At 42.1% G+C, this 23,706-nt stretch overlaps 1 protein-coding gene across 1 annotated transcript in view; it reads right to left on the bottom strand.

Moving 5' to 3' along the window:
* The window catches only part of SMC6 (structural maintenance of chromosomes 6), an 869,177-nt gene that overhangs the window by 59,123 nt on the left and 786,348 nt on the right, over positions 1 to 23,706 (bottom strand). The window contains 5 exon segments of the mRNA XM_053711237.1: positions 1,437 to 1,534; positions 11,434 to 11,586; positions 16,162 to 16,180; positions 21,516 to 21,540; positions 23,189 to 23,215. Of these exon segments, the coding sequence (XP_053567212.1) occupies positions 1,437 to 1,534; positions 11,434 to 11,586; positions 16,162 to 16,180; positions 21,516 to 21,540; positions 23,189 to 23,215 (322 nt within the window).

Genomic DNA, 23,706 nt, shown 5'->3' with positions numbered 1-23,706 from the left:
ATAAATTTGACACATCGCAATGATTTCACAACAATACTTTGTATCGACTTGTAACAGATTCACCAACCAAAAAGGCAAATCACGTAATTTGAATAGCCTATAACATACCACATGGATCCAATCACGTGATAACTCTTGGATCACGGAATACTCACCACACTGCAAGCACAGACTGCAACCAAACATGTATCCTATTGTACAGCAGTACAAGGTTATAAGAATTCAAGGTACTTTATCAAGCATATTTTATCCAATATAGGAGGGAGACGTCCCCACATTTTAATCGCTTTTTAGAATATGTCTGTTTTTTAATAAATGTTAAGTTTATATATATATTTCTGCCATCCTATTTAGCTTGCTTTATAGCACCTTGCTTTATAGCCAGCTTCATATAGATTTTCATTTAATCTGCAAGAGAGGTGCATATTTAGTAGCTTGGCTTAAAGGTAATATATATTTTAAGCTCAATACTAGTTTCTTTTTTACCGCAAATTAAAAAGCATGCTAAAACCATTAACCCATAGCGCGCCTGCGCTACTGGTGAACGCTAAAAGCTAAATCCCGAAGGTAACAGACAGAAATTTAGCGCAGGTGACATAAAACATATTGTGCATAGTGCCAAAAAGTGATAGTATAAGGTGTATGGAATTTGTCCCCAGACTACGTGTATCAGGTGTACATGTCCATACTAATAGGCTTGTAAAATGCAGGTACTTGCCAATCAACACCTCCGTCCACTAGGCTTACCTCAGCTGCAGCAATTTTTTTAAAACATTTAAATAACCGGTGACCGTATACACACTATATCCTTGAAAAAGCCTGCTGTTTACATGAGAATATTTACCAAAATTGTGTATATGATATAAATGGCACGTTTCACACACTCCAATAAACTATAAGAAACTGTGACATCGTTTTTTTTTTTTCCGGGGGGCGGGGGCACGGACATTTAGAGAGCAAAATATATACAGCCGCTGTTAAAAAGAATGGGAAATATGGAGGCCAATTGATTCAATATTGACACTGATGATTGCCTAATGCGTTTGAATGCTATTTTTTCACTTAACTAATATAGCCAATTCATGAAATCTGTGCAATTAATTGCTGAATGCAAAATATTTACTATTTAGCACAACCGTTATAAAGGTTATGTCAAACATACCCGTGCGTTGTTGCTTACAACTTTTATCTACTAACATTTGCGCATAGTTGCTTTTTAAGCAAAAAACAACCAACATAAAGAAATAATAAAAGATGGAAAGCACAAGTAATAAGTACATAAATATACCTTTACTGAATTAAGCATTTTACCTTGGAATACATACTGCTATCTATGATCAGTTATACTTCACAGGAGAGTTTTAGTAAAATTATAATTAAAACATTTTCACAGTATTCATGGGTTTGGAAAATCTAGGAAATGAAAACGTGATTACCTCATATTTTGAGGGGTTAGCAAAATAAACTGCCGAAATCTCTGGTTATCTGCCATTGTGAGCATCATATCCATAGATATTCTTCTATTCACCATGTCCTATAATAAACCATACAGGTAAACATTAACAGCCAAATTATGTTATAGACATATATACATACACATATGAATCATTCTAAATGCACTAATACAATGTCTTATCAAACTAAGCTCCATGCAATTGTTACTATTATCAGAAAGAGACAACATATCATGCAAGTGCCATGACATTAGGCACAGAATTGCAAAGAACATTAATCAAATGTAAAAAAGTAGAGAGTCTTGCACATGAGTCACTATTAATTGTAAACTACATTTAAATGTGATGATTTAAAGGACAGATAGACTTGTGAGCTTACCAATGAATCCAAGCATTCAATTTAAACAGAAACCCAAGATAGCTCACATTTTCATTAACAGTTTTATAGTGTTTTCAAAGGATATGGGAGGGATTAATTGTTTAACATGACTGTTACAATAAGTAAATAGATTCCACCAAGTTATTGTAACAAAACCTTCCAAGATAACTTAATATCTATGGAATGTAAAGGCTCAAACGGAGCCTGTTGCTAAACCTTAAGAACTAAGTTAAGGCTCCAAAGAGGAGAAACAGACTTAAACACAGGCCTGATTCTGACCATGGCCTGACAAAAGGATTGAACATCTGGAACATCCGCCAGACGCTTATGTAACAAAACAGATAATGCAGAAATTCTGACCATTTAGAGAACTGGCTGACAAACCTTTCTCCAGAACTTCCTGGAGAAAGGACAAAATCTTAGGAATCCTGACCCTACTCCAAGATAAATAAACGATATTTACGCCATATCTTATGGTAAATCTTTCTAGTAACAGGCTTGCGAGCCTGAATCATGGTCTCAATGACCGACTCAGAAAAAAAGCGTTCACTCTCCAAGCAGTCAGCTTCAGAGAAACGAGATTTGGATGAAGGAATGGACCCTGAGTTAGAAGGTCCTTACTCAGAGGCAGCCTCCAAGGTGAAAGAGATGACATCTTCACTAGGTCTGCATAACAGGTTCTGAGAGTCCAGGCAGGAGCTATTAGAATTACTGATGCTTTCTCCTGTATGATACGAGCAATGACTTGTGGAAGGAGAGCAAACGGAGGTAACTGGTATGCTAGACTGAAAACCCAAGGTACCGCCAGAGCATCTATCAGGGTGGCCTGAGGATCTCTCGACCTTGAACCGTACCTCGGAAGCTTGGCGTTCTGTCGAGACGCCATCAGATCCAACTCCGGCACCCCCCATTTGAGGGTTAACCTGGAGAACACCTCTGGATGGAGTGCCCACTCCCCGGGATGAAAAGTCTGTCTGCTCAGAAAATCCACTTCCCAGTTGTCCACCGCTGAAATGTGGATGGCAGATAGACAACAATTGTGGGCTTTCAGTCCACTGAATAATCCAAGCCACCTCCTTCATGGCTAAGGAACTGGTTGATGTAAGCCACTGAGGTGATATTGTCCGACTGGAATATGATAAACCGTGCTAAGGACAACTGATGTAAATCGCTCTCAACTCCAAGATAATTATGGGGAGAGCAGACTCATCCCGAGTCCATAGACCCTGCGCCTTTAATGAGTCCCAGACTGCTCCCAAGCCCAGCAGGCTTGCATCCGTGGTTACAATGACCCAGGAAGGTCTCTGGAAGCATGTGCCTTGAGACAGATGCTCCTGAGAACACCAACACGGGAGAGTCTCATCGACTGATCTAGATCCTCTGAGACAGATCCGAATGGTCCCCGTTCCATCGTCTGAGCATGCATAACTGTAGAGCTCTCAAATGGAATCGAGCAAAGGGAATGATGTCCATGGAAACAACCATCAGACCAATTACCTCCATACATTGAGCCACTGATGGCCGAACAGTAGACTGAAGAGAGAAGCAAGAGGAAAGAATCTTGGATTTTCTGACCTCTGTCAGAAAATTTTTCATAGCTAGGGAATCTATTATGGTCCCTAAGAAAACCACCCTTGTAGCTGGAACAAGGAAACTCTTTTCCAGATTCACTTTCCATCCGTGGGAATGTAGAAAAGACAACAAGATCTCTGTGTGAGAGTTTGCTTGATGAAAAGATGGCGCCTGAACCAATATGTCGTCCAGGTAAGGCGCCACTGCAATTCCCCAAGCCCTGATCACTGCCAAGAGAGCCCCCAGAATCTTTGAAAATATTCTGGGAGCTGTGGCAAGGCCAAACGGAAGAGCCACAAACTGAAAGTGTTTGTCTAGAAAGGCACATCTCAGGTACTTGTGATGATCCTTGTGAATGGGAACATGAAGATACGCATCCTTCAGGTCTATGGTCGTCATAAACTGACCCTCTTGTACCAAGGGGAGAATGGACTGAATGGTCTCCATTTTGAAGGATGGTACCCTGAGAAATTTGTTTAGACACTTTAGGTCTAAAATAGGATGAAAAGTTCCCTATTTTTTGGGAACCACAAACAGATTGGAATAGAATCCCAGACCCTGTTCACCTTCGGGAAAAGGAACTATCACTCCCAGGGAAGAAATGTCCCGAACGCAATTCAAGAATGCCTCTTTTTATCTGGTTTGCAGATAATCTTGAGAGAAGAAACCAGACCCTGGGAGGAAAAGTCTTAAATGCTATTTTGTATCCCTGAGACACTATGTCCACAGCCCAAGGATCTGGGACATCTCGTACCCAAGCTGGATAAAACAGAGAAAGTCTGCCCCCCACTTGATCGGGTTCTGGACCGGGGGCAACCCCTTCATGCTGACAGACTCAGCTGCTTGCTTCTTAGATTGCTTCCCCTTGTTCCAAGACTGATTGGTTCTCTAAGAAGACTTGGATTGTTCCTGCTTAGAAGAGGGAGAGGAAGACTTTCCTTTGGGGTTACGAAAGGAATGAAAATTACTTTGACGTCCTTTAGATCTATTCTTCTTGTCTTGTGGTAGAAAATACACTTTCCCACCAGTAATGTAACATAGTAGATAAGGTTGAAAATAGACCGAAGTCTATAAGTACAAATCTAAAATACTTACAAAAAGATCCAGTTAAGCTTAAATAACCCCACTAAAAGGTGATACATTTAATACTAGCAATCATATCTATAAATTTTGTTTATATACAGAAATGTACCCAGACTATTTTTAAATGTATCTAGGGTATTGGCATATTGGATGTCAGAGATATGTATATATATTTTTGACAAGCCAGGGCCAAACAAGGTCTTACCCTTGTAAGGAAGCACTAAAAGCTTGGATTTAGAGGAAACATCTGCTGACCATGAATTCAGCCACAAAGTCAGATATCTATATCGCCCTTAGCTTAATAACTTGCATGGCGGCATCAGAAATGAAGAAATTGGCTAGCTTGAGAGCCTTAATCCTATCTTGGATTTCTTTCAAAGGAGTCTCAACCTGAAAAGACTCAGACAGAGCATAGAACCAATAAGATGCCGCACTGGACAACGTGGCCATACAAACTGCTGGTTGCCACTGAAGGCCTTGATGAACATACATCATCTTCAAATAAGCCCCCAGCTTTTTGTCCATAGGATCTTTAAAAGAGCAGCTATCCTCTATAGGAATAGTAGTTCTCTTAGCAAGAATAGAAATAGCCCCTTCTACTTTAGGCACCGTGAATATTTTATGCAGACAGCGACAGGAAACATCTTATTAATCAGGAGACGGAGAAAATGGACTCTCCTATTCCTGCACAATAATCTCCATAGCACGGTCTGGAACAGGAAACACTTCCACAGAGGAAGGAACATCAAAGTAATTATTAAGTTTACTTTGTTTCTTGGGGTTGACAACGACAGGCGGGTCGGAGTCGTCCAAATTAGCCAAAAACAAAATTTATGCTTACCAGATCATTTCCTTTCCTTCTGTATGAGGAGAGTCCACGGCTTCATTCCTTACATGTGGGAAATACAGAACCTAGACACCAGGAGGAGGCAAAGACAACCCAGCCAAAGGCTTTAATACCTCCCCCTCATATCCCAGTCATTCTGCTAAGGGAACAAGGAACAGTAGGATAAATATCAGGGTATAAATGGTGCCAGAAGAACAAAACAAAATTTAGGTCCGCCCATCAGAGAATACGGGCGGGGCCATGGACTCTCTTCACACAGAAGGAAATTAAATTATCTGGTAAACATAATTTATGTTTTCCTTCTTAATGAGGAGAATCCACAGCGAAGCAAAAACGTCAAACTTGTAAAATTTAGAAAAGGTATGTAAGGAGGACCAGGTAGCCGCCCTACAAATCTGATCCATAGAGGCCTCATTCTTGAAGGCCCAAGAGGAAGTCACTGCGCTAGTTGAATGAGCCTTAACCCTCTGAGGAGGCTTATGTCCTGCTGTCTCATAAGCTAAGCGAATAATGCTCCTCAACTAAAAAGATAAGGCACTCGGTGATGCCTTCTGCCCCCTACGCTTCCCAGAATAGACAACAAACAAAGAAGTCGTCTGTCTAAACTCCTTCGCAGCCTAAAGATAGAACTTCAAGGCCCGAACCACATCCAAATTATGAAGTAACAGTTCCTTTGAAGAAGGATTAGGACACAAGAAAGGAACCACAATCTCCTGATTGATGTTGCGATCTGAAACGACCTTAGGAAGAAAAACTAATCCAGTACGAAGAACAGCCTTATCAGCATGAAATACTATGTAAGGAGGCTCACATTGCAAGGCAGCCATTTCAGAGACTCTGCACGCCGAAGCAATAGCCAGTAGAAAAAGAATCTTCCAAGACAGTAATTTAATGTCAACTACATGCATAGGCCCAAACAGAGCCTTCTGCGAAACTTTAAGAACAAGATTTAAACTCCAAGGAGGAGCGCTAGATCTAAACACAGGCCTGATTCTAGCCAGAGCCTGAACAAAAGACTGAACATCTGGAAGCTCAGCGAGCCTCTTGTGCAGTAAAACAGATCCTTGCGACAAGGTAACTTCCATGGAGGAGATGACGACATCCCCACTAGATGCGCGAACCACATCCTTCGCGGCCACGATGGAGCAATCAGTATCAGATGACTGCTCCTGCTTGATGCGGGACACTACTGGAGGAAGGAGAGGTAATGGATGAAAAAGGGACATTAGATTAAACATCCAAGGCACCACTAATGCATCTATTAGCTCTGTCTGAGGATCCCTGGATCTCGACCCATACCTGGGTAGTTTGGTATTGAGACGGGACGCCATGAGATCAATCTCCAGAGTCTCCCACCTGTTGCATATCTCCACAAACACCTCGGAATGGAGAGACCATTCCCCCGGATGAAAGGATTGATTGTCTGCTGAGAAAATCCGCTTCCCAGTTGTCCACACCCGGAATGTGGATAGCTGACAGCAAACAGTTGTGGGCCTCCGCCCATTCCAGAATCCGAGATACCTCCCTCATTGCTATGGAGCAATGAACTGGAAGTGCTGGTCCAGGAAGGCAAACCTTAGGAACTGAAAATGTTCCCTGTGAATTGGGACATGAAGGTAAGCATCCTTCAGATCTATATTAACTGTCCCTTCTGAATGAAGTGAAGGATAGACCTTATGGTCTACATCTTGAACCAGGGGACATTCAGAAACTTGTTTAAGCACTTTAAGTCCAGAATCGGGCGGAAAGGTCCCTCCTGGACCAGGAAAAGGTTTGAGTAGCATCCCATGCCTCGTTCCTCTATATGAACCGGGACAATGTCTTCTAAGGAGGACAGATCCCTAACGCACCCCAGAAATGCATCCTTATTTTCTGGGTTTGATGACAGATTTGAGAGAAGGAATCTGCCCTTGGGTGGAAGAGACATGAACCTACAGGGCCCAAGGAGCCTATACATCCCTGAACCAAGCTTTAAAGAAGAGCGAAAGTTTGCCCCTACCTGATCCATAGACGTACCGGGGGCGACCTATTCCAGGACTGAACCGTCTTCCAAGTTTTAGGTTGCTCTGTTTTAGCGGAGGATTGCTAGCGCTGGGATTTATCAGAACGAAAGGAACAAAAATGATTAGATTGTCCCTTAGATCTGTTCTTTTTATCTTGTGGTAGGAAGGCACCCTTGCCCCCTGTAACCGTGGAAATAATGGAGTCCAGGCCTGGACTAAACAAAATCTTACCCTTGAATGGAAGCGAAAGGAGTCTGGATTTGGAAGTCAAATATGCAGACCAGGACTTCAGCCACAGAGCCTGGCAGGCAGGCCTGAACAGAAAACCCAGCAGTTTTGGTATATAAACGAATAATTTGCATATTTGAATCACAAATAAAGGAATTAGTGACCCTTAAAGCCTTAATTCTATAAAGAATAATATCGAGGGGACCTTCCACCTCGATCAATTCCGATAAGGAGCCACACCAGTAAGTAGCCGCTCCTGTAACCACGGCAACTGCCGCCCCTGGTTGAAAAAAATATCCTGAATGTTGAAACATCTTTCTTAACAGAGTTTCCATCTTTTTATCCATGGGTTCTTTGAACAACGAGCTATCCTCCAGTGGGATAGTAGTACGTCTTGCAAGCGTGGAGACAGCGCCATCCACCTTAGGGACGGAACCCCACAACTCCAATTGAGAGTCTGGGCCCGGGAACATTTTCTTAAAGGCAGACGAAGGGGTGAAGAAAGAACCAATCCTCTCCCATTTGTTCTTAATCTTGCCATCTTTACAGGAACAGGGAAAGTCTGAAGAACAACCCTGTCTTCGTAAACTCTATCCAGTTTAGGAATTAAAGGTTCTTCAGGCAGTTTGGCCTCTGGAACCTCTAAGGTAGCCAGAACTTCCTTTAAAAGAAAGCGCAAGTGCTCCATCCTAAATCTAAAATCTGGTTCCACCGCAATTGGAGGCTTAGAGGCAGCCGATTCTGACCCAGAAAGTTCACACTCTGAAGTATCAGAAAGAACTTCATCATCAGATAACCGTCTATCAGTTATAGCCAATAAACTAGATGACCCCTGGAAGAATAGCAATATTTGACCTTGCGCTTAGCAGGGCAAGGTAAAACACTAATGGCCACAGACACTGCCGTTTGTAACTGCGCAATGAAGTCTGGAGGTAAAAGGCCTCCTCCAGATGGAGGATCAGACGTGCTATGGGAAACTGCATGTGTATTAGGAGATGAAAGCAGGGTGTGCACCTCACGGGACGGGGACCCCTCAGAGGTGGAAGGCTCAGTTGTATCAAGCATGTTAACCTTTTTTGACATAATCGCTTTTTCTAGGCATGTGGAACATAATTGAGAGGGAGGGTATACCTCAGCCTCCTCACAATATAAACAGGCATTAGCTATGGGCTATGTCATAATATAACAATAACAAACGTTCTATAAAATATAAAAACGGCACCTTTATACCCCCAATGGCTGGGGCACTCACCACCTTCTATGACCCAGGCACACAGAGTAATCCGCTTCTCTCCGATAACCAGCATGTTCAGAGAATAGGAAGTGAAACTACGACCACACCCAGTCACATGGAGTGCAACCTAGGACCGCCTCCGCTAAGGAAAAGCACACCAAGCTTGTAAAGCTGCGCAGCTCTAAAGTGAAAGTAGCCTGTATGTTCCAATCTCAGCCTATGAGCCTCAAAAAACATCTCACACATAACGCAGTATAAATCAAATAAAAATGTATTAGATTAATCCCCACTGTTCAATTATCCCCCCTCAGGATATATTAACCCTTGATTCCATACAGATAAAAGGAGCCACACTGTGACCCTGTCTTCTAGCGTTACCATATGTGTAAAAAATGAAACAATCTTACTGGAATCTATGCCGTGGAACAGAAACACAGACTCTCAAGTATGACAGTCTTTTAGGATCGCTCCTGACATGGACTTGAGTGATGAAAGCAGGCAGTGAAACTCATCAACACTGATTGCTTAGGAGCTGTAAATACGAGTCTGGATGCATTCGCAGAAAGACTCTCCCTGCATCTCCAAAACCTAACTTTCGCCAATGCTCTCACTGAGAGGCTGACATGACTACTTAAAACTCCAGTCCCATTTCAAAGGGTAGATACCCCTCATAAGGAACTACTCTATCTTCTGACACTTCTCTGCCAACCTCCTGTGACGAAAGGCAAAGAATGACTGGGATATGAGGGAAGTGGGGAAGGTATTTAAGCCTTTGGCTGGGCTGTCTTTGCCTCCTCCTGGTAGCCCGGTTCTGTATTTCCCACAAGTAAGGAACAAAGCAGTGGACTCTCCTCATATTAAGAAGGAAACCTCCTTTAACAATACATGGAGGTGTTCAAGCTTAAATCTGAAGGATACTACTTTAGCATCAGATGAAGGAATTACGCCTTCAGAATCTGAGATTTCACCCTCAGAGGCTACTGATGTATCCTCCTCAGACTTATGAGAGAGAGCAATCTGGGTAGCAGAGTTTGGGACAGAAACCGTAGCATCTAAATCTTTAACATTCCTCTTGTGTTTTCCATTTAGCATAGAGAATGGCAAACAAGGCCGTAGATACCACCGAGGATACCTGAGCCGCAATTTCTGCTTGAAAATACACTCCTCCAGGAGCCTGAGAGGAACCGAAGGGCACTGTATGTGACGCCACTAAGGGATGTTTGAGGAGAAAGCTGTGGCATTGCCTGAACAGCATCATCCTGAGAGACAGTTGGCTCAGAAACAAAAAGTTTATCTTTATTTTTCAAAGTCCTCTCTATACATGAGGAACAAAATTGCAAGGGCGAAACAATTAGGTTTTCTAAGCAAAGCAGACAATAGTCCATGGAAACATAATCCTATTCCATGGCAGAAAAAAAAAATGTATTTAACCTTAGACGTACTGCTACTTTAAATAATGCCTCTTAGCTTGAAGCAAGTCACCCAATAATGCAATATAAACTTGAGCAGCAAGAAATAATATACAAATATAAGTTCTAAAATTTGACCAACTCTACACCTCAGACGTTAGATGGGGTGCCTACCTGCCCCTCCTGTAAGGAAAAACACTGAACTGCAAGACCGGATTCTTTCAACCGCTTCTAAGCAGAGACGGAGCAAATGGTCATATAACCGTCAAAAGAGACTTCATCACACATGTAAGCACGCGTTTCTAGCCGGAAGAGACAAAGAGAAAACCCCACAGCCGCTCTCTGACAGAAATGATTGCGCCAGAGCCTGCAATGATCGTAATGATATGCGATTGAGTAAAATCCTCTTCATTTAAAAATAAAATTGAGCCACCGGATTGGGGTTAACGCCTTGTTACCCAAAAAGGAGATGAATCCCTGTCTCTAAGTCACATAATAAACCACCCCTGCCATAATCTATCCTGAACTCAAGATTTCATTCCCACAATAAATGCAGATTTGGATTCAAATTAACCCTCACAGTGCCAGTCTCCTAGCCCCAGAAGACAAAAGGCACATACCTGCACATCTAGCTGTTCGGCAGGAGGATAGCACACCCGGCGTAAAAGGGAAGCCAATCCTTACAGAGACCTGTGTAAAAAAGAAAAAACAAAGTAAACCTACTCTGGCTTTCTGTACTAGGGAAGCGACATGTTAGGAAAACACAGCAAGGCCCACCTTACAAGTTCCTAACTGTTTTAAAGCTACCACTACTCTACTGAAGAGATTGACGTTTAGTACAGCTATACCCAAAAACTTGCTTTTAGCAAAAGAAATCCAATATTTACACCAAAACTTCACCTCCCCCATTTAACAGAGACAAAAAAAATGACTGGGTATTATGGGTAGGGGAGTGACACTTAACAGCTTTGCTGTGGTGCTCTTTGCCTCCTCCTGCTGGCCAAGAGTGAAATTCCCAACAGTAATTGATGACGTCGTGGACTCACCATATCTTAGGAAAGAAAGCATGTGTTTTTTTATATATATTTTACATATATTATTCTATATCAACACAACAGAATGTAATGTGATTCGAGAATTTTTACTGTCCCTGTAGTATTTAATTATTCTAATTATAAACGTATACCATACACATTATTTGGCAGATAATAATGAAACATTTACCATGTAAACATCAAATTCATCCAGGCACCTGAATGGTGATTCAGCAATTGACCACAGAGAAAGCACAAAGCATACAGTTGAAAAAGAACGTTCTCCTCCAGAAAGAGATCTCATATCTGACAAAGCTGCCTTATTCCCTTCTCCAGGCTGAACCTGAAATAGTTTGATAAAAAACAAAAACAACAACTGAAATGACTGTTTTCATCAAATAAAGGCATTTCATATAGTATTTGCTTAATCCTAAAAATTACAGTCAAGTAATTGGGTCACTGATTTTTATTTGTCTTTCAATGAGCTGTCACAGTGAGGTACTGAGCTGCATAAAGTCATTTGCTGGGAACATACAGACCCAGCAGCTGCAAATATGGCGAAGCGGAGTGAAGTTAGTGAATGTACAGTGAACCAATCATTTATTCCGTGTTTTATTTAAGAAGCAACGAAAAGCAATTGAGACTGAAACTAATCAATAAACATTTTGATAGCTTTCAAATCTCAATGATCATATAGCAGATTATTAGCTCCTCTGCTGCCAGCATTTAACCAGAAATAATCTTGCTCTTCTACAATCTAGCTAAAAAAACACAATTTATGCTTACCTGATAAATTTATTTCTCTTGTGGTGTATCCAGTCCACGGATCATCCATTACTTGTGGGATATTCTCATTCCCAACAGGAAGTTGCAAGAGGACACCCACAGCAGAGCTGTAATATAGCTACTCCCCTAACTGTCATAGCCAGTCATTCGACCGAAAACAAGCCGAGAAAGGAGGAACCATAGGGTGTAGTGGTTACTGTAGTTTAAATTTAAAAATTACCTGCCTTAAAATGACAGGACGGGCCGTGGTCTGGATACACCACAAGAGAAATAAATTTATCAGGTAAGCATAAATTGTGCTTTCTCTTGTAAGGTGTATCCAGTCCACGGATCATCCATTACTTGTGGGATACCAATACCAAAGCTAAAGTACACGGATGAAGGGAGGGACAAGGCAGGAACTTAAATGGAAGGAACCACTGCCTGTAAAACCTTTCTCACAAATATAGCCTCCGAAGAAGCAAAAGTATCAAATTTGTAAAATTTAGAAAAAGTATGAAGCGAAGACCAAGTCGCCGCCTTGCAAATCTGTTCAACAGAAGCCTCATTTTTAAAGGCCCAAGTGGAAGCCACAGCTCTAGTGGAATGAGCTGTAATCCTTTCAGGAGGCTGCTGTCCAGCAGTCTCATAGGCTAAGCGGATTAAGCTTCTTAGCCAAAAAGAAAAAGAGGTTGCCAAAGCCTTTTGACCTCTCCTCTGTCCAGAGTAGACAACAAACAAAGCAGATGTTTGACGAAAATCTTTAGTAGCTTGTAAGTAAAACTTTAAAGCACAGACCACGTCCAGATTGTGTAACACAAGGATGGAACCACAATCTCTTGATTGATATTCTTGTTATATACCACCTTAGGTAAGAACCCAGGTTTGGTACGCAGGACTACCTTATACGTATGAAAAATCAGATAAGGAGAATCACATTGTAAGGCAGATAGCTCAGAGACTCTACGAGCCGAGGAAATAGCTACCAAAAAAAAAAAAAAAAACTTTCCAAGATAAAAGTTTGATATCTATGGAATGAAGAGGTTCAAACGGAACTCCTTGAAGAACCTTAAGAACCAAGTTTAAGCTCCATCGTGGAGCAACAGGTTTAAACACAGGCTTGATTCAAACTAAAGCCTGACAAAATGCCAGAACATCTGGAACATCTGCCAGACGCTAGTGCAAAAGAATAGACAGAGCAAAAATCTGTCCCTTTAAGAAACTAGCTGACAATCCTTTTTCCAAACCTTCTTGGAGAAAAGATAAAATCCTAGGAATCCTGACCTTACTCCATGAGTAACCCTTGGATTCACACCAATAAAGATATCTACGCCATACTTTATGGTAAATTTTCCTGGTGACAGGCTTTCGTGCCTGTATTAAGGTATCAATAACTGACTCGGAGAAGCCACGCTTTAATAAAATCAAGCATTCAATCTCCAGGCAGTCAGCCTCAGAGAAATTAGATTTGGATGGTTGAAAGGACCCTGAAGTAGAAGGTCCTGTCTCAGAGGCAGAGACCATGGTGGAAAGGATGACATGTCCACTAGATCTGCATACCAGGTCCTGCGTGGCCACGCAGGTGCTATCAGAATCACCGATGCTCTCTCCTGCTTGATCTTGGCAATCAGTCGAGGGAGCAGAGGAAACGGTGGAAACACATAAGCCAGGTTGAAAGACCAGGGCGCTGCTAGAGTATTTATCAGTGTCGCCTTGGGATCTCTGGACCTGGATCCGTAACACGGAAGCTTGGCGTTCTGGCGAGACGCCATGAGATCCAGTTCTGGTTTGCCCCAATGGAGAATCAGTTGTGCAAATACCTCCGGATGGAGTTCCCACTCTCCCGGATGAAAAGTCTGACGACTTAGAAAATCCGCCTCCCAGTGCTCTACACCTGGGATATGGATAGCTGATAGGTGGCAAGAGTGAATCTCTGCCCAGTGAATTATTTTTGAAACTTCTAACATCTCTAGGGAACTTCTTGTTCCCCCTCGATGGTTGATGTAAGCTACAGTCGTGATGTTGACCGACTGAAATCTGATGTACCTCAGAGTTGCTAACTGAGGCCAAACCTGAAGAGCCTTGAATATCGCTCTTAGTTCCAGAATATTTATTGGAAGGAGAGACTCCTCCTGAGTCCACAATCCCTGAGCCTTCAGGGAGTTCCAGACTGCACCCCAACCTAGAAGGCTGGCATTTGTTGTTACAATAGTCCAATCTGGCCTGCGAAGGTCATACCTTTGGACAGATAGACCCGAGATAGCCACCAGGGAAGAGGATACCTGGTCTCTTGGTCCAGATTCAGTTGAGGGGCCAAATCTGTGTAATCCCCGCTCCACTGACTGAGCCTGCATAGTTGCAGCGGTCTGAGATGTAAGCGTGCAAACGGCACTTTGTCCATTGCCGCTACCATTAAGCCGATTACTTCCATACACTGAGCCACCAAAGAGCGCGGAATGGAATGAAGAACCCGACAGGAATTTAGAAGCTTTGATAACCTGGACTCCGTCAAGGTAAATTTTCATTTATACAGAATCTATCAGAGTCCCTAGAAAGGAAACTCTTGTGAGTGGGGATAGAGAACTGTTTTCCTCGTTCACTTTCCACCCATGCGACCTCAGAAATGCCAGTACTACGTCCGTATGAGACTTGGCAATTTGGAAGTTTGACGCCTGTATCAGGATATCGTCTAAATAAGGGGCTACTACTATGCCCCGCGGCCTTAGGACCGCCAAAAGCGACCCTAGAACCTTTGTAAAGATTCTTGGGGCTGTAGCTAATCCAAAGGGAAGAGCTACAACTGGTAATGCCTGTCTTGAAAGGCAAACCTGAGAAACCGATGATGATCTTTGTGTATCGGAATGTGAAGATAAGCATCCTTTAGATCCACTGTAGTCATATATTGACCCTCCTGGATCAGTGGTAGGATGGTACGAATAGTTTCCATCTTGAAACTTGAAACTGACACGAGGGTCTGACACGTGGGGAGGGTTAGTCGGCATAACTTTCCCCTCGTTAGATTCCTCTGGTGATAATTTTTTTAAAAACAGAATATGATCATTATTGCATAAAATGAAATCAGTACATTTGGTACACATTCTAAGAGGGGGTTCCACCATGGCTTTTAAACATAATGAACAAGGAGTTTCTTCTATGTCAGACATGTTTATACAGACTAGCAATGAGACTAGCAAGCTTGGAAAACACTTTAAATCAAGTTAACAAGCAAATATAAAAAACGGTACTGTGCCTTTAAGAGAAACAAATTTTGTCAGAATTTGAAAAACAGTGAAAAATGCAGTAAATCAAACGAAATTTTTACAGTGTATGTAATAGGCTAGCAGAGCATTGCATCCACTTGCAAATGGATGATTAACCCCCTTAGTTCAAAAAACGGATCAAAAAAACGAAAACAGAATTTATGCTTACCTGATAAATTACTTTCTCCAACGGTGTGTCCGGTCCACGGCATCATCCTTACGTGTGGGATATCTCTTCCCCAACAGGAAATGGCAAAGAGTCCCAGCAAAGCTGGCCATATAGTCCCTCCTAGGCTCCGCCCACCCCAGTCATTCGACCGACGGACAGGAGGAAATATATATAGGAGAAACCATATGGTACCGTGGTGACTGTAGTTAGAGAAAATAATTCATCAGACCTGATTAAAAAACAAGGGCGGGCCGTGGACCGGACACACCGTTGGAGAAAGTAATTTATCAGGTAAGCATAAATTCTGTTTTCTCCAACATTGGTGTGTCCGGTCCATGGCGTCATCCTTACTTGTGGGAACCAATACCAAAGCTTTAGGACACGGATGAAGGGAGGGAGCAAATCAGGTTACCTAAACGGAAGGCACCACAGCTTGCAAAACCTTTCTCCCAAAAATAGCCTCCGAAGAAGAAAAAGTATCAAATTTGTAAAATTTGGCAAAAGTGTGCAGTGAAGACCAAGTCGCTGCCTTACATATCTGGTCAACAGAAGCCTCGTTCTTGAAGGCCCATGTGGAAGCCACAGCCCTAGTGGAGTGAGCTGTAATTCTTTCAGGAGGCTGCCGTCTGGCAGTCTCATAAGCCAATCAGATGATGCTTTTAAGCCAAAAGGAAAGAGAGGTAGAAGTCGCTTTTTGACCTCTCCTTTTACCAGAATAAACAACAAACAAGGAAGATGTTTGTCTGAAATCTTTTGTAGCCTCTAAATAGAATTTTAGAGCACGGACTACGTCCAAATTGTGTAACAAACGTTCCTTCTTTGAAACTGGATTCGGACACAGAGAAGGTACAACTATCTCCTGGTTAATATTTTTGTTAGAAACAACCTTAGAAAGAAAACCAGGCTTAGTACGCAAAACCACCTTATCTGCATGGAACACCAGATAGGGCGGAGAACACTGCAGAGCAGATAACTCTGAAACTCTTCTAGCAGAAGAAATTGCAACCAAAAACAAAACTTTCCAAGATAGTAACTTAATATCTATGGAATGTAAAGGTTCAAACGGAACCCCTTGAAGAACTGAAAGAACTAGATTTAGACTCCAGGGAGGAGTCAAAGGTCTGTAAACAGGCTTGATCCTAACCAGAGCCTGAACAAATGCTTGAACATCTGGCACAGCTGCCAGTCTTTTGTGTAGTAAGACAGATAAAGCAGAGATCTGTCCCTTTAGAGAACTTGCAGATAATCCTTTCTCCAAACCTTCTTGTAGAAAGGAGAGAATCTTAGGAATTTTTATCTTATTCCATGGGAATCCTTTGGATTCACACCAACAGATATATCTTTTCCATATTTTATGGTAAATCTTTCTAGTTACCGGTTTTCTGGCCTGAACCAGAGTATCTATCACAGAATCTGAAAACCCACGCTTCGATAGAATCAAGCATTCAATCTCCAAGCCGTCAGCTGGAGGGAGACCAGATTTGGATGTTCGAATGGACCCTGAACAAGAAGGTCCTGTCTCAAAGGTAGCTTCCATGGTGGAACCGATGACATATTCACCAGGTCTGCATACCAAGTCCTGCATGGCCACGCAGGAGCTATCAAGATCACCGAGGCCCTCTCCTGATTGATCCTGGCTACCAGCCTGGGAATGAGAGGAAACGGTGGAAATACATAAGCTAGGTTGAAGGTCCAAGGTGCTACTAGTGCATCTACTAGAGTCGCCTTGGGATCCCTGGATCTGGACCCGTAGCAAGGAACCTTGAAGTTCTGATGAGACGCCATCAGATCCATGTCTGGAATGCCCCATAATTGAGTTATTTGGGCAAAGATCTCCGGATGGAGTTCCCACTCCCCCGGATGGAATGTCTGACGACTCAGAAAATCCGCCTCCCAGTTTTCCACACCTGGGATGTGGATCGCAGACAGGTGGCAGGAGTGATCCTCCGCCCATTGAATTATTTTGGTCACTTCTTTCATCGCCAGGGAACTCCTTGTTCCCCCCTGATGATTGATATACGCAACGGTCGTCATGTTGTCTGATTGGAACCTTATGAATCTGGCCTTTGCTAGTTGAGGCCAAGCCCTGAGAGCATTGAATATCGCTCTCAGTTCCAGAATGTTTATCGGGAGAAGAGACTCTTCCCGAGACCATAGACCCTGAGCTTTCAGGGATTCCCAGACCGCGCCCCAGCCCACTAGACTGGCGTCGGTCGTGACAATGACCCACTCTGGTCTGCGGAAGCTCATTCCCTGGGAAAGATGGTCCAGGGTCAGCCACCAACGGAGTGAATCTCTGGTCTTCTGATCTACTTGAATCATTGGAGACAAGTCTGTATAGTCCCCATTCCACTGTTTGAGCATGCACAGTTGTAATGGTCTTAGATGAATTCGTGCAAAAGGAACTATGTCCATTGCTGCAACCATCAACCCTACTACTTCCATGCACTGCGCTATGGAAGGACGAGGAACAGAATGAAGAACTTGACAAGAGCTTAGAAGTTTTGACTTTCTGACCTCTGTCAGAAAAATCCTCATTTCTAAGGAATCTATTATTGTTCCCAAGAAGGGAACTCTTGTCGACGGAGACAGAGAACTTTTTTCTATGTTCACCTTCCATCCGTGTGATCTGAGAAAGGCCAGAACAATGTCTGTATGAGCCTTTGCTTTTGACAGGGACGACGCTTGTATTAGAATGTCGTCCAAGTAAGGTACTACTGCAATGCCCCTCGGTCTTAGAACCGCTAGAAGGGACCCTAGTACCTTTGTGAAAATCCTTGGAGCAGTGGCTAACCCGAATGGGAGGGCCACAAACTGGTAATGCTTGTCCGGAAAAGCGAACCTTAGGAACTGATGATGTTCTTTGTGGATAGGAATATGTAGGTACGCATCCTTTAGATCCACGGTAGTCATAAATTGACTTTCCTGGATAGTGGGTAGAATCGTTCGAATGGTTTCCATCTTGAACTTTCAAAATTGGTCTGAAAGTTCCCTCTTTTTTGGGAACTACGAACAGATTGGAATAAAATCCCATTCCTTGTTCCTTTATTGGAACTGGGTGTATCACTCCCATCTTTAACAGGTCTTCTACACAATGTAAGAACGCCTGTCTCTTTATTTGGTTTGAGGATAAGTGAGACATGTGGAACCTTCCCCTTGGGGGTAGTTCCCTGAATTGCAGGAGATAACCCTGAGAAACTATTTCTAGCGCCCAGGGATCCTGAACATCTCTTGCCCAAGCCTGAGCAGAGAGAGTCTGCCCCCCACTAGATCCGGTCCCGGATCGGGAGCTACTCCTTCATGCTGTTTTGTTAGCAGCGGCAGGCTTCTTGGCCTGCTTACCCTTGTTCCAGCCTTGCATCGGTTTCCAGGCTGGTTTGGGTTGTGAGGCATTACCCTCTTGCTTAGAGGATGCAGAATTAAAGGCCGGTCCGTTCCTGAAATTGCGAAAGGAACGAAAATTAGACTTATTTTTGGCCTTGAAAGGCCTATCTTGTGGAAGGGCGTGGCCCTTTCCCCCAGTGATGTCTGAAATAATCTCTTTCAATTCTGGTCCAAATAGAGTTTTACCGTTAAGCAATTTTGTCTTGGATGACACATCCGCTGACCAAGACTTTAGCCAAAGCGCTCTGCGCGCCACGATAGCAAACCCTGAATTTTTTGCCGCTAATCTAGCTAATTGCAAAGCGGCATCTAAAATAAAAGAGTTAGCCAACTTAAGTGCGTGAACTCTGTCCATAACCTCCTCATATGGAGTCTCTCTACTAAGCGAGTTTTCGAGTTCCTCGAACCAGAACCACGCTGCTGTAGTGACAGGAACAATGCACGAAATGGGTTGTAGAAGGTAACCTTGCTGTACAATAATCTTTTTAAGCAAACCCTCCAATTTTTTATCCATAGGATCTTTGAAAGCACAACTATCTTCGATAGGAATAGTAGTGCGTTTGTTTAGAGTAGAAACTGCCCCCTCGACCTTAGGGACTGTCTGCCATAAGTCCTTTCTGGGGTCGACCATAGGAAATAATTTCTTAAATATAGGGGGGGGGAAACAAAAAGGTATGCCGGGCTTTTCCCACTCCTTATTTACTATGTCCGCCACCCGCTTGGGTATAGGAAAAGCGTTGGGGTGCACCGGAACCTCTAGGAACTTGTCCATCTTGCATAATTTCTCTGGAATGACCAAGTTGTCACAATCATCCAGAGTAGATAACACCTCCTTAAGCAGTGCGCAGAGATGTTCTAATTTAAATTTAAATGTCACAACATCAGGTTCAGCTTGTTGAGAAATTTTTCCTGAATCTGAAATTTCTCCATCTGACAAAACCTCCCTCATGGCCCCTTCAGATTGGTGTGAGGGTATGACAGAACAATTATCATCAGCGCCCTCCTGCTCTTCAGTGTTTAAAACAGCAATCGCGCTTTCTCTGATAAGTAGGCATTTTGGATAAAATATTTGCTATGGAGTTATCCATTACAGCCGTTAATTGTTGCATGGTAATAAGCATTGGCGCACTAGATGTACTAGGGGCCTCCTGTGTGGGCAAAACTGGTGTAGACACAGTAGGAGATGATGTAGTATCATGTTTACTCCCCTCATCCGAGGAATCATCTTGGGCAATTTCATTATCTGTGGCAGTACTGTCCTTACTTTGTTTGGACGCTATGGCACAATTATCACATAATTTTAAATGGGGAGACACATTGGCTTTCATACATATAGAACATAGCTTATCCGAAGGCACAGACATGTTAAACAGGCTTAAACTTGTCAACAAAGCACAAAAAACGTTTTAAAACAAAACCGTTACTGTCTCTTTAAATTTTAAACAGAAAACACTTTATTACTGAATATGTGAAAAAGTATGAAGGAATTGTTAAAAAATTAGTGTCTTAAAGCATTAAGAGTATTGCACACCAAATTTCAGAGCTTTAACCCTTAAAATAACGGAACCGGAGCCGTTTACAAATTTAACCCCTATACAGTCCCAGCTATAGCCTTTGCTGAGACCCAACCAAGCCCAGAGGGGAATACGATACCAATTGACGCCTTCTACAAGCTTTTCCAGCAAATTTCAGATCCTCACACATGCATCTGCATGCCCTGCTCTCAAAAAACAACTGCGCAGTAATGGCGCGAAAATGAGGCTCAGTCTACAACTAGGAAGGCCCCCTGACTGGAAAAGGTGTCTAACATAGTGCCTGCCGTTTAATAAACGTTCCCCAAGTTTATAAATGCAAATTGTCAGCATAAATATGAATAAAATGCCCAAATAAAGCAATCGATTTAGCCCATAAAAATGTCTACCAGTTTTTTAGCCCATATTAAGCCCTTTATTCTGATTGTTTGACTAAGAAAATGGCTTACCGGTCCCCATGAGGGGAAATGACAGCCTTCCAGCATTACATGGTCTTGTTAGAAATATGGCTAGTCATACCTTAAGCAGAAAAGTCTGCTAACGGTTTCCCCCAACTGAAGTTACTTCATCTCAACAGTCCTATGTGGAAACAGCAATCGATTTTAGTTACTGTCTGCTAAAATCATCTTCCTCTCACAAACAGAAATCTTCATCCTTTTCTGTTTCAGAGTAAATAGTACATACCAGCACTATTTTAAAATAACAAACACTTGATAGAAGAATAAAAACTACATTTAAACACCAAAAAACTCTTAACCATCTCCGTGGAGATGTTGCCTGTGCAACGGCAAAGAGAATGACTGGGGTGGGCGGAGCCTAGGAGGGACTATATGGCCAGCTTTGCTGGGACTCTTTGCCATTTCCTGTTGGGGAAGAGATATCCCACAAGTAAGGATGACGCCGTGGACCGGACACACCAATGTTGGAGAAATAGACTTTTTTTTTGTTTGTTTGTTTTTTTTTTTTAACAGTCACAACCAACTGCCACAGCAAGCTGTGGTCCTACCTTCCCCAATAAACGACTTTGGAAAGCCTTTGAGCCCTTTAGAGATGTCATATAGCATACAGGGGACTCCTGAGGGAAGCTGGATGTCACAGTTTGTAATTTTAACTGCACCAACTGTAACTTTTATACTATAACAGTGGAAAGCCTCAGTAAAACTGTTTCTAGTCAAAATTTAAGCCAGCTATGTGGAAAAAAACTAGGCCCCAATAAAGTTTTATCACCAATGCATATATAAAAACGATTAAACATGCCAGTTTATATTGCAATATCATAAGGGTATTACCCTTGGGAGTAAGCATGATACCAGTCGTTATTAAATCACTGTATTCAGGCTTAACTTACATTAATCCGGTATCAGCAGCATTTTCTAGTGTTTTCCATCTCTAGAAAAAATTATAACTGCACATACCTGATAGCAGAATAAACTGCACGCCATTCTCTTGCTGAAGTTACCTCATCTGTGTAATCCCCTCAGACATATGTGAGAATAGCAATGGATCTTAGTTACAACCTGCTAAGATCATAGAAACCTCAGGCAGATTCTTCTTCTATTTACTGCCTGAGATAAAATAGCACAACTCCGGTACTATTTAAAAATAACAAACTTTTGATTGAAGAAAATAAACTAACTATATTTAACCACTCTCTCCTACAACATCCTAGCTTGTTGAGAGTTGCAAGAGAATGACTGGGTATGACAGTTAGGGGAGGAGCTATATTACAGCTCTGCTGTGGGTGTCCTCTTGCAACTTCCTGTTGGGAATGAGAATATCCCACAAGTAATGGATGATCCGTGGACTGGATACACCTTACAAGAGAAAAAGATGCATGTGTAGAATAATCATACTGCACTGTCATCTAGTGGCAGTATAGTTTGACTATCATCAGTTCCACTGCCATTAGAGAACAGAATTGTAATTATTAATAAATGAGACACCAAATAATTTACTTTTTATGGGCATAAATAGCATTACTAACGATATTTGAGTAGCTAAATGACAGGCAGAATTGGTCATTTAAACCAACTGCTGAGCCATTTCCACCCCTGTGTGGAGCAGTTTTGGGGTTTTTAGCTGCTTCTCACATTTAATAACCACTGTATTTTCATTGATAAACCCACAGATTATATATTGTTGTTTTTAGCAGGTCCAACAGATTCAAACTATTCCACTATTTTATTTTATATATCATGATGTGAAAATTCTACAACAAAATGTGTGACATTTTTTATATTTTTTCTAAAATACATTAATAAATAATGTGGCAAACAATAGCGTGTTTTTTTCTCTAGGTTTTTGGGTCTCTATGCCTTTTTAATGGCCTATTATAAGTTTGTAGAGACCCTTTCACTAAATAAATGCATACAAATTTTAATAAACAAGATTTAAAAAAAAAAAAAAAAGTATGAACTCTATATGAAAAAGAATAAGGGATTATCCTCATATAAATTAGGGCCTTTTGGCATATTAATATAACCGATTTGTACGTGGGGCTCCCATGAGCCTTTGCTGAAATAAATGTACATTTATTTCTGCCAGGTGATTATCACTATTACTACAGTGATCACCTAGCTATTACAACTTATATAGGGGATTCATTTTAAAAAGAGGGCTATGGGTTTTAAAACAAGGGGACATGTGGGTTTCTAGGCCTTTATGATCATTTAACAGACACAGACCGAGAGAGACCCCCCTTCCTTAAAATATATATATTTTAAAATGTTATACACTACATGCACGACAGGCAATTACCTTTCCAACGGAGTGTCTTGGGGGTCTGTAGGAGTTAAGGGAACTGAGATAGACGGGATTTAATAAGCAACCTCACACCAAGCTCCCTTCTCCTACTTAGTAAGGCTGTCACTGTCTAGAAACCCCGGAAGTGACGTCACCATGCCCAAACATGGTGACGTCACTTACATACTAGGAATTCCCCAACCGAGGCCTTACCCAACACCACCTTGCAAGCCACGTAAGACTATAGGTGGGCTCTCAAAGGTGCCCCCTAGGATGACGACACGTGGTCATCATCCTCCGTAATGGCAGTGTGTGGATGACCATCACATGTCGTCATCTGCAGTTTTAGGGTCAGAAAGGTCAACAGAGAAATATGCATGGATGCATTTAATTTTTAAATAAAAAGTATTTTTGCAATATATTTCAATTAGCAAAAAATGCTTCTATTAAAGGTTATTACTGTTTTTCAGTGGCATGCACTCATATGCTGTGAGGGCCCAAGCAACAATATTCAAACACTAAAACTTGTCAGAGTCAGCAGAGGCTTATATCAAAATTAAGTCTTCACAGACACAATACACCCCACGACTATCTCTCTCTGAGCTTCAATA

Source organism: Bombina bombina, chromosome 4, assembly GCF_027579735.1.
Source record: "Bombina bombina isolate aBomBom1 chromosome 4, aBomBom1.pri, whole genome shotgun sequence".
Classification (NCBI taxonomy): domain Eukaryota; kingdom Metazoa; phylum Chordata; class Amphibia; order Anura; family Bombinatoridae; genus Bombina; species Bombina bombina.
Note: the sequence above shows the minus strand (reverse complement) of the source record. Positions and strands in the feature narration are given on the sequence as shown.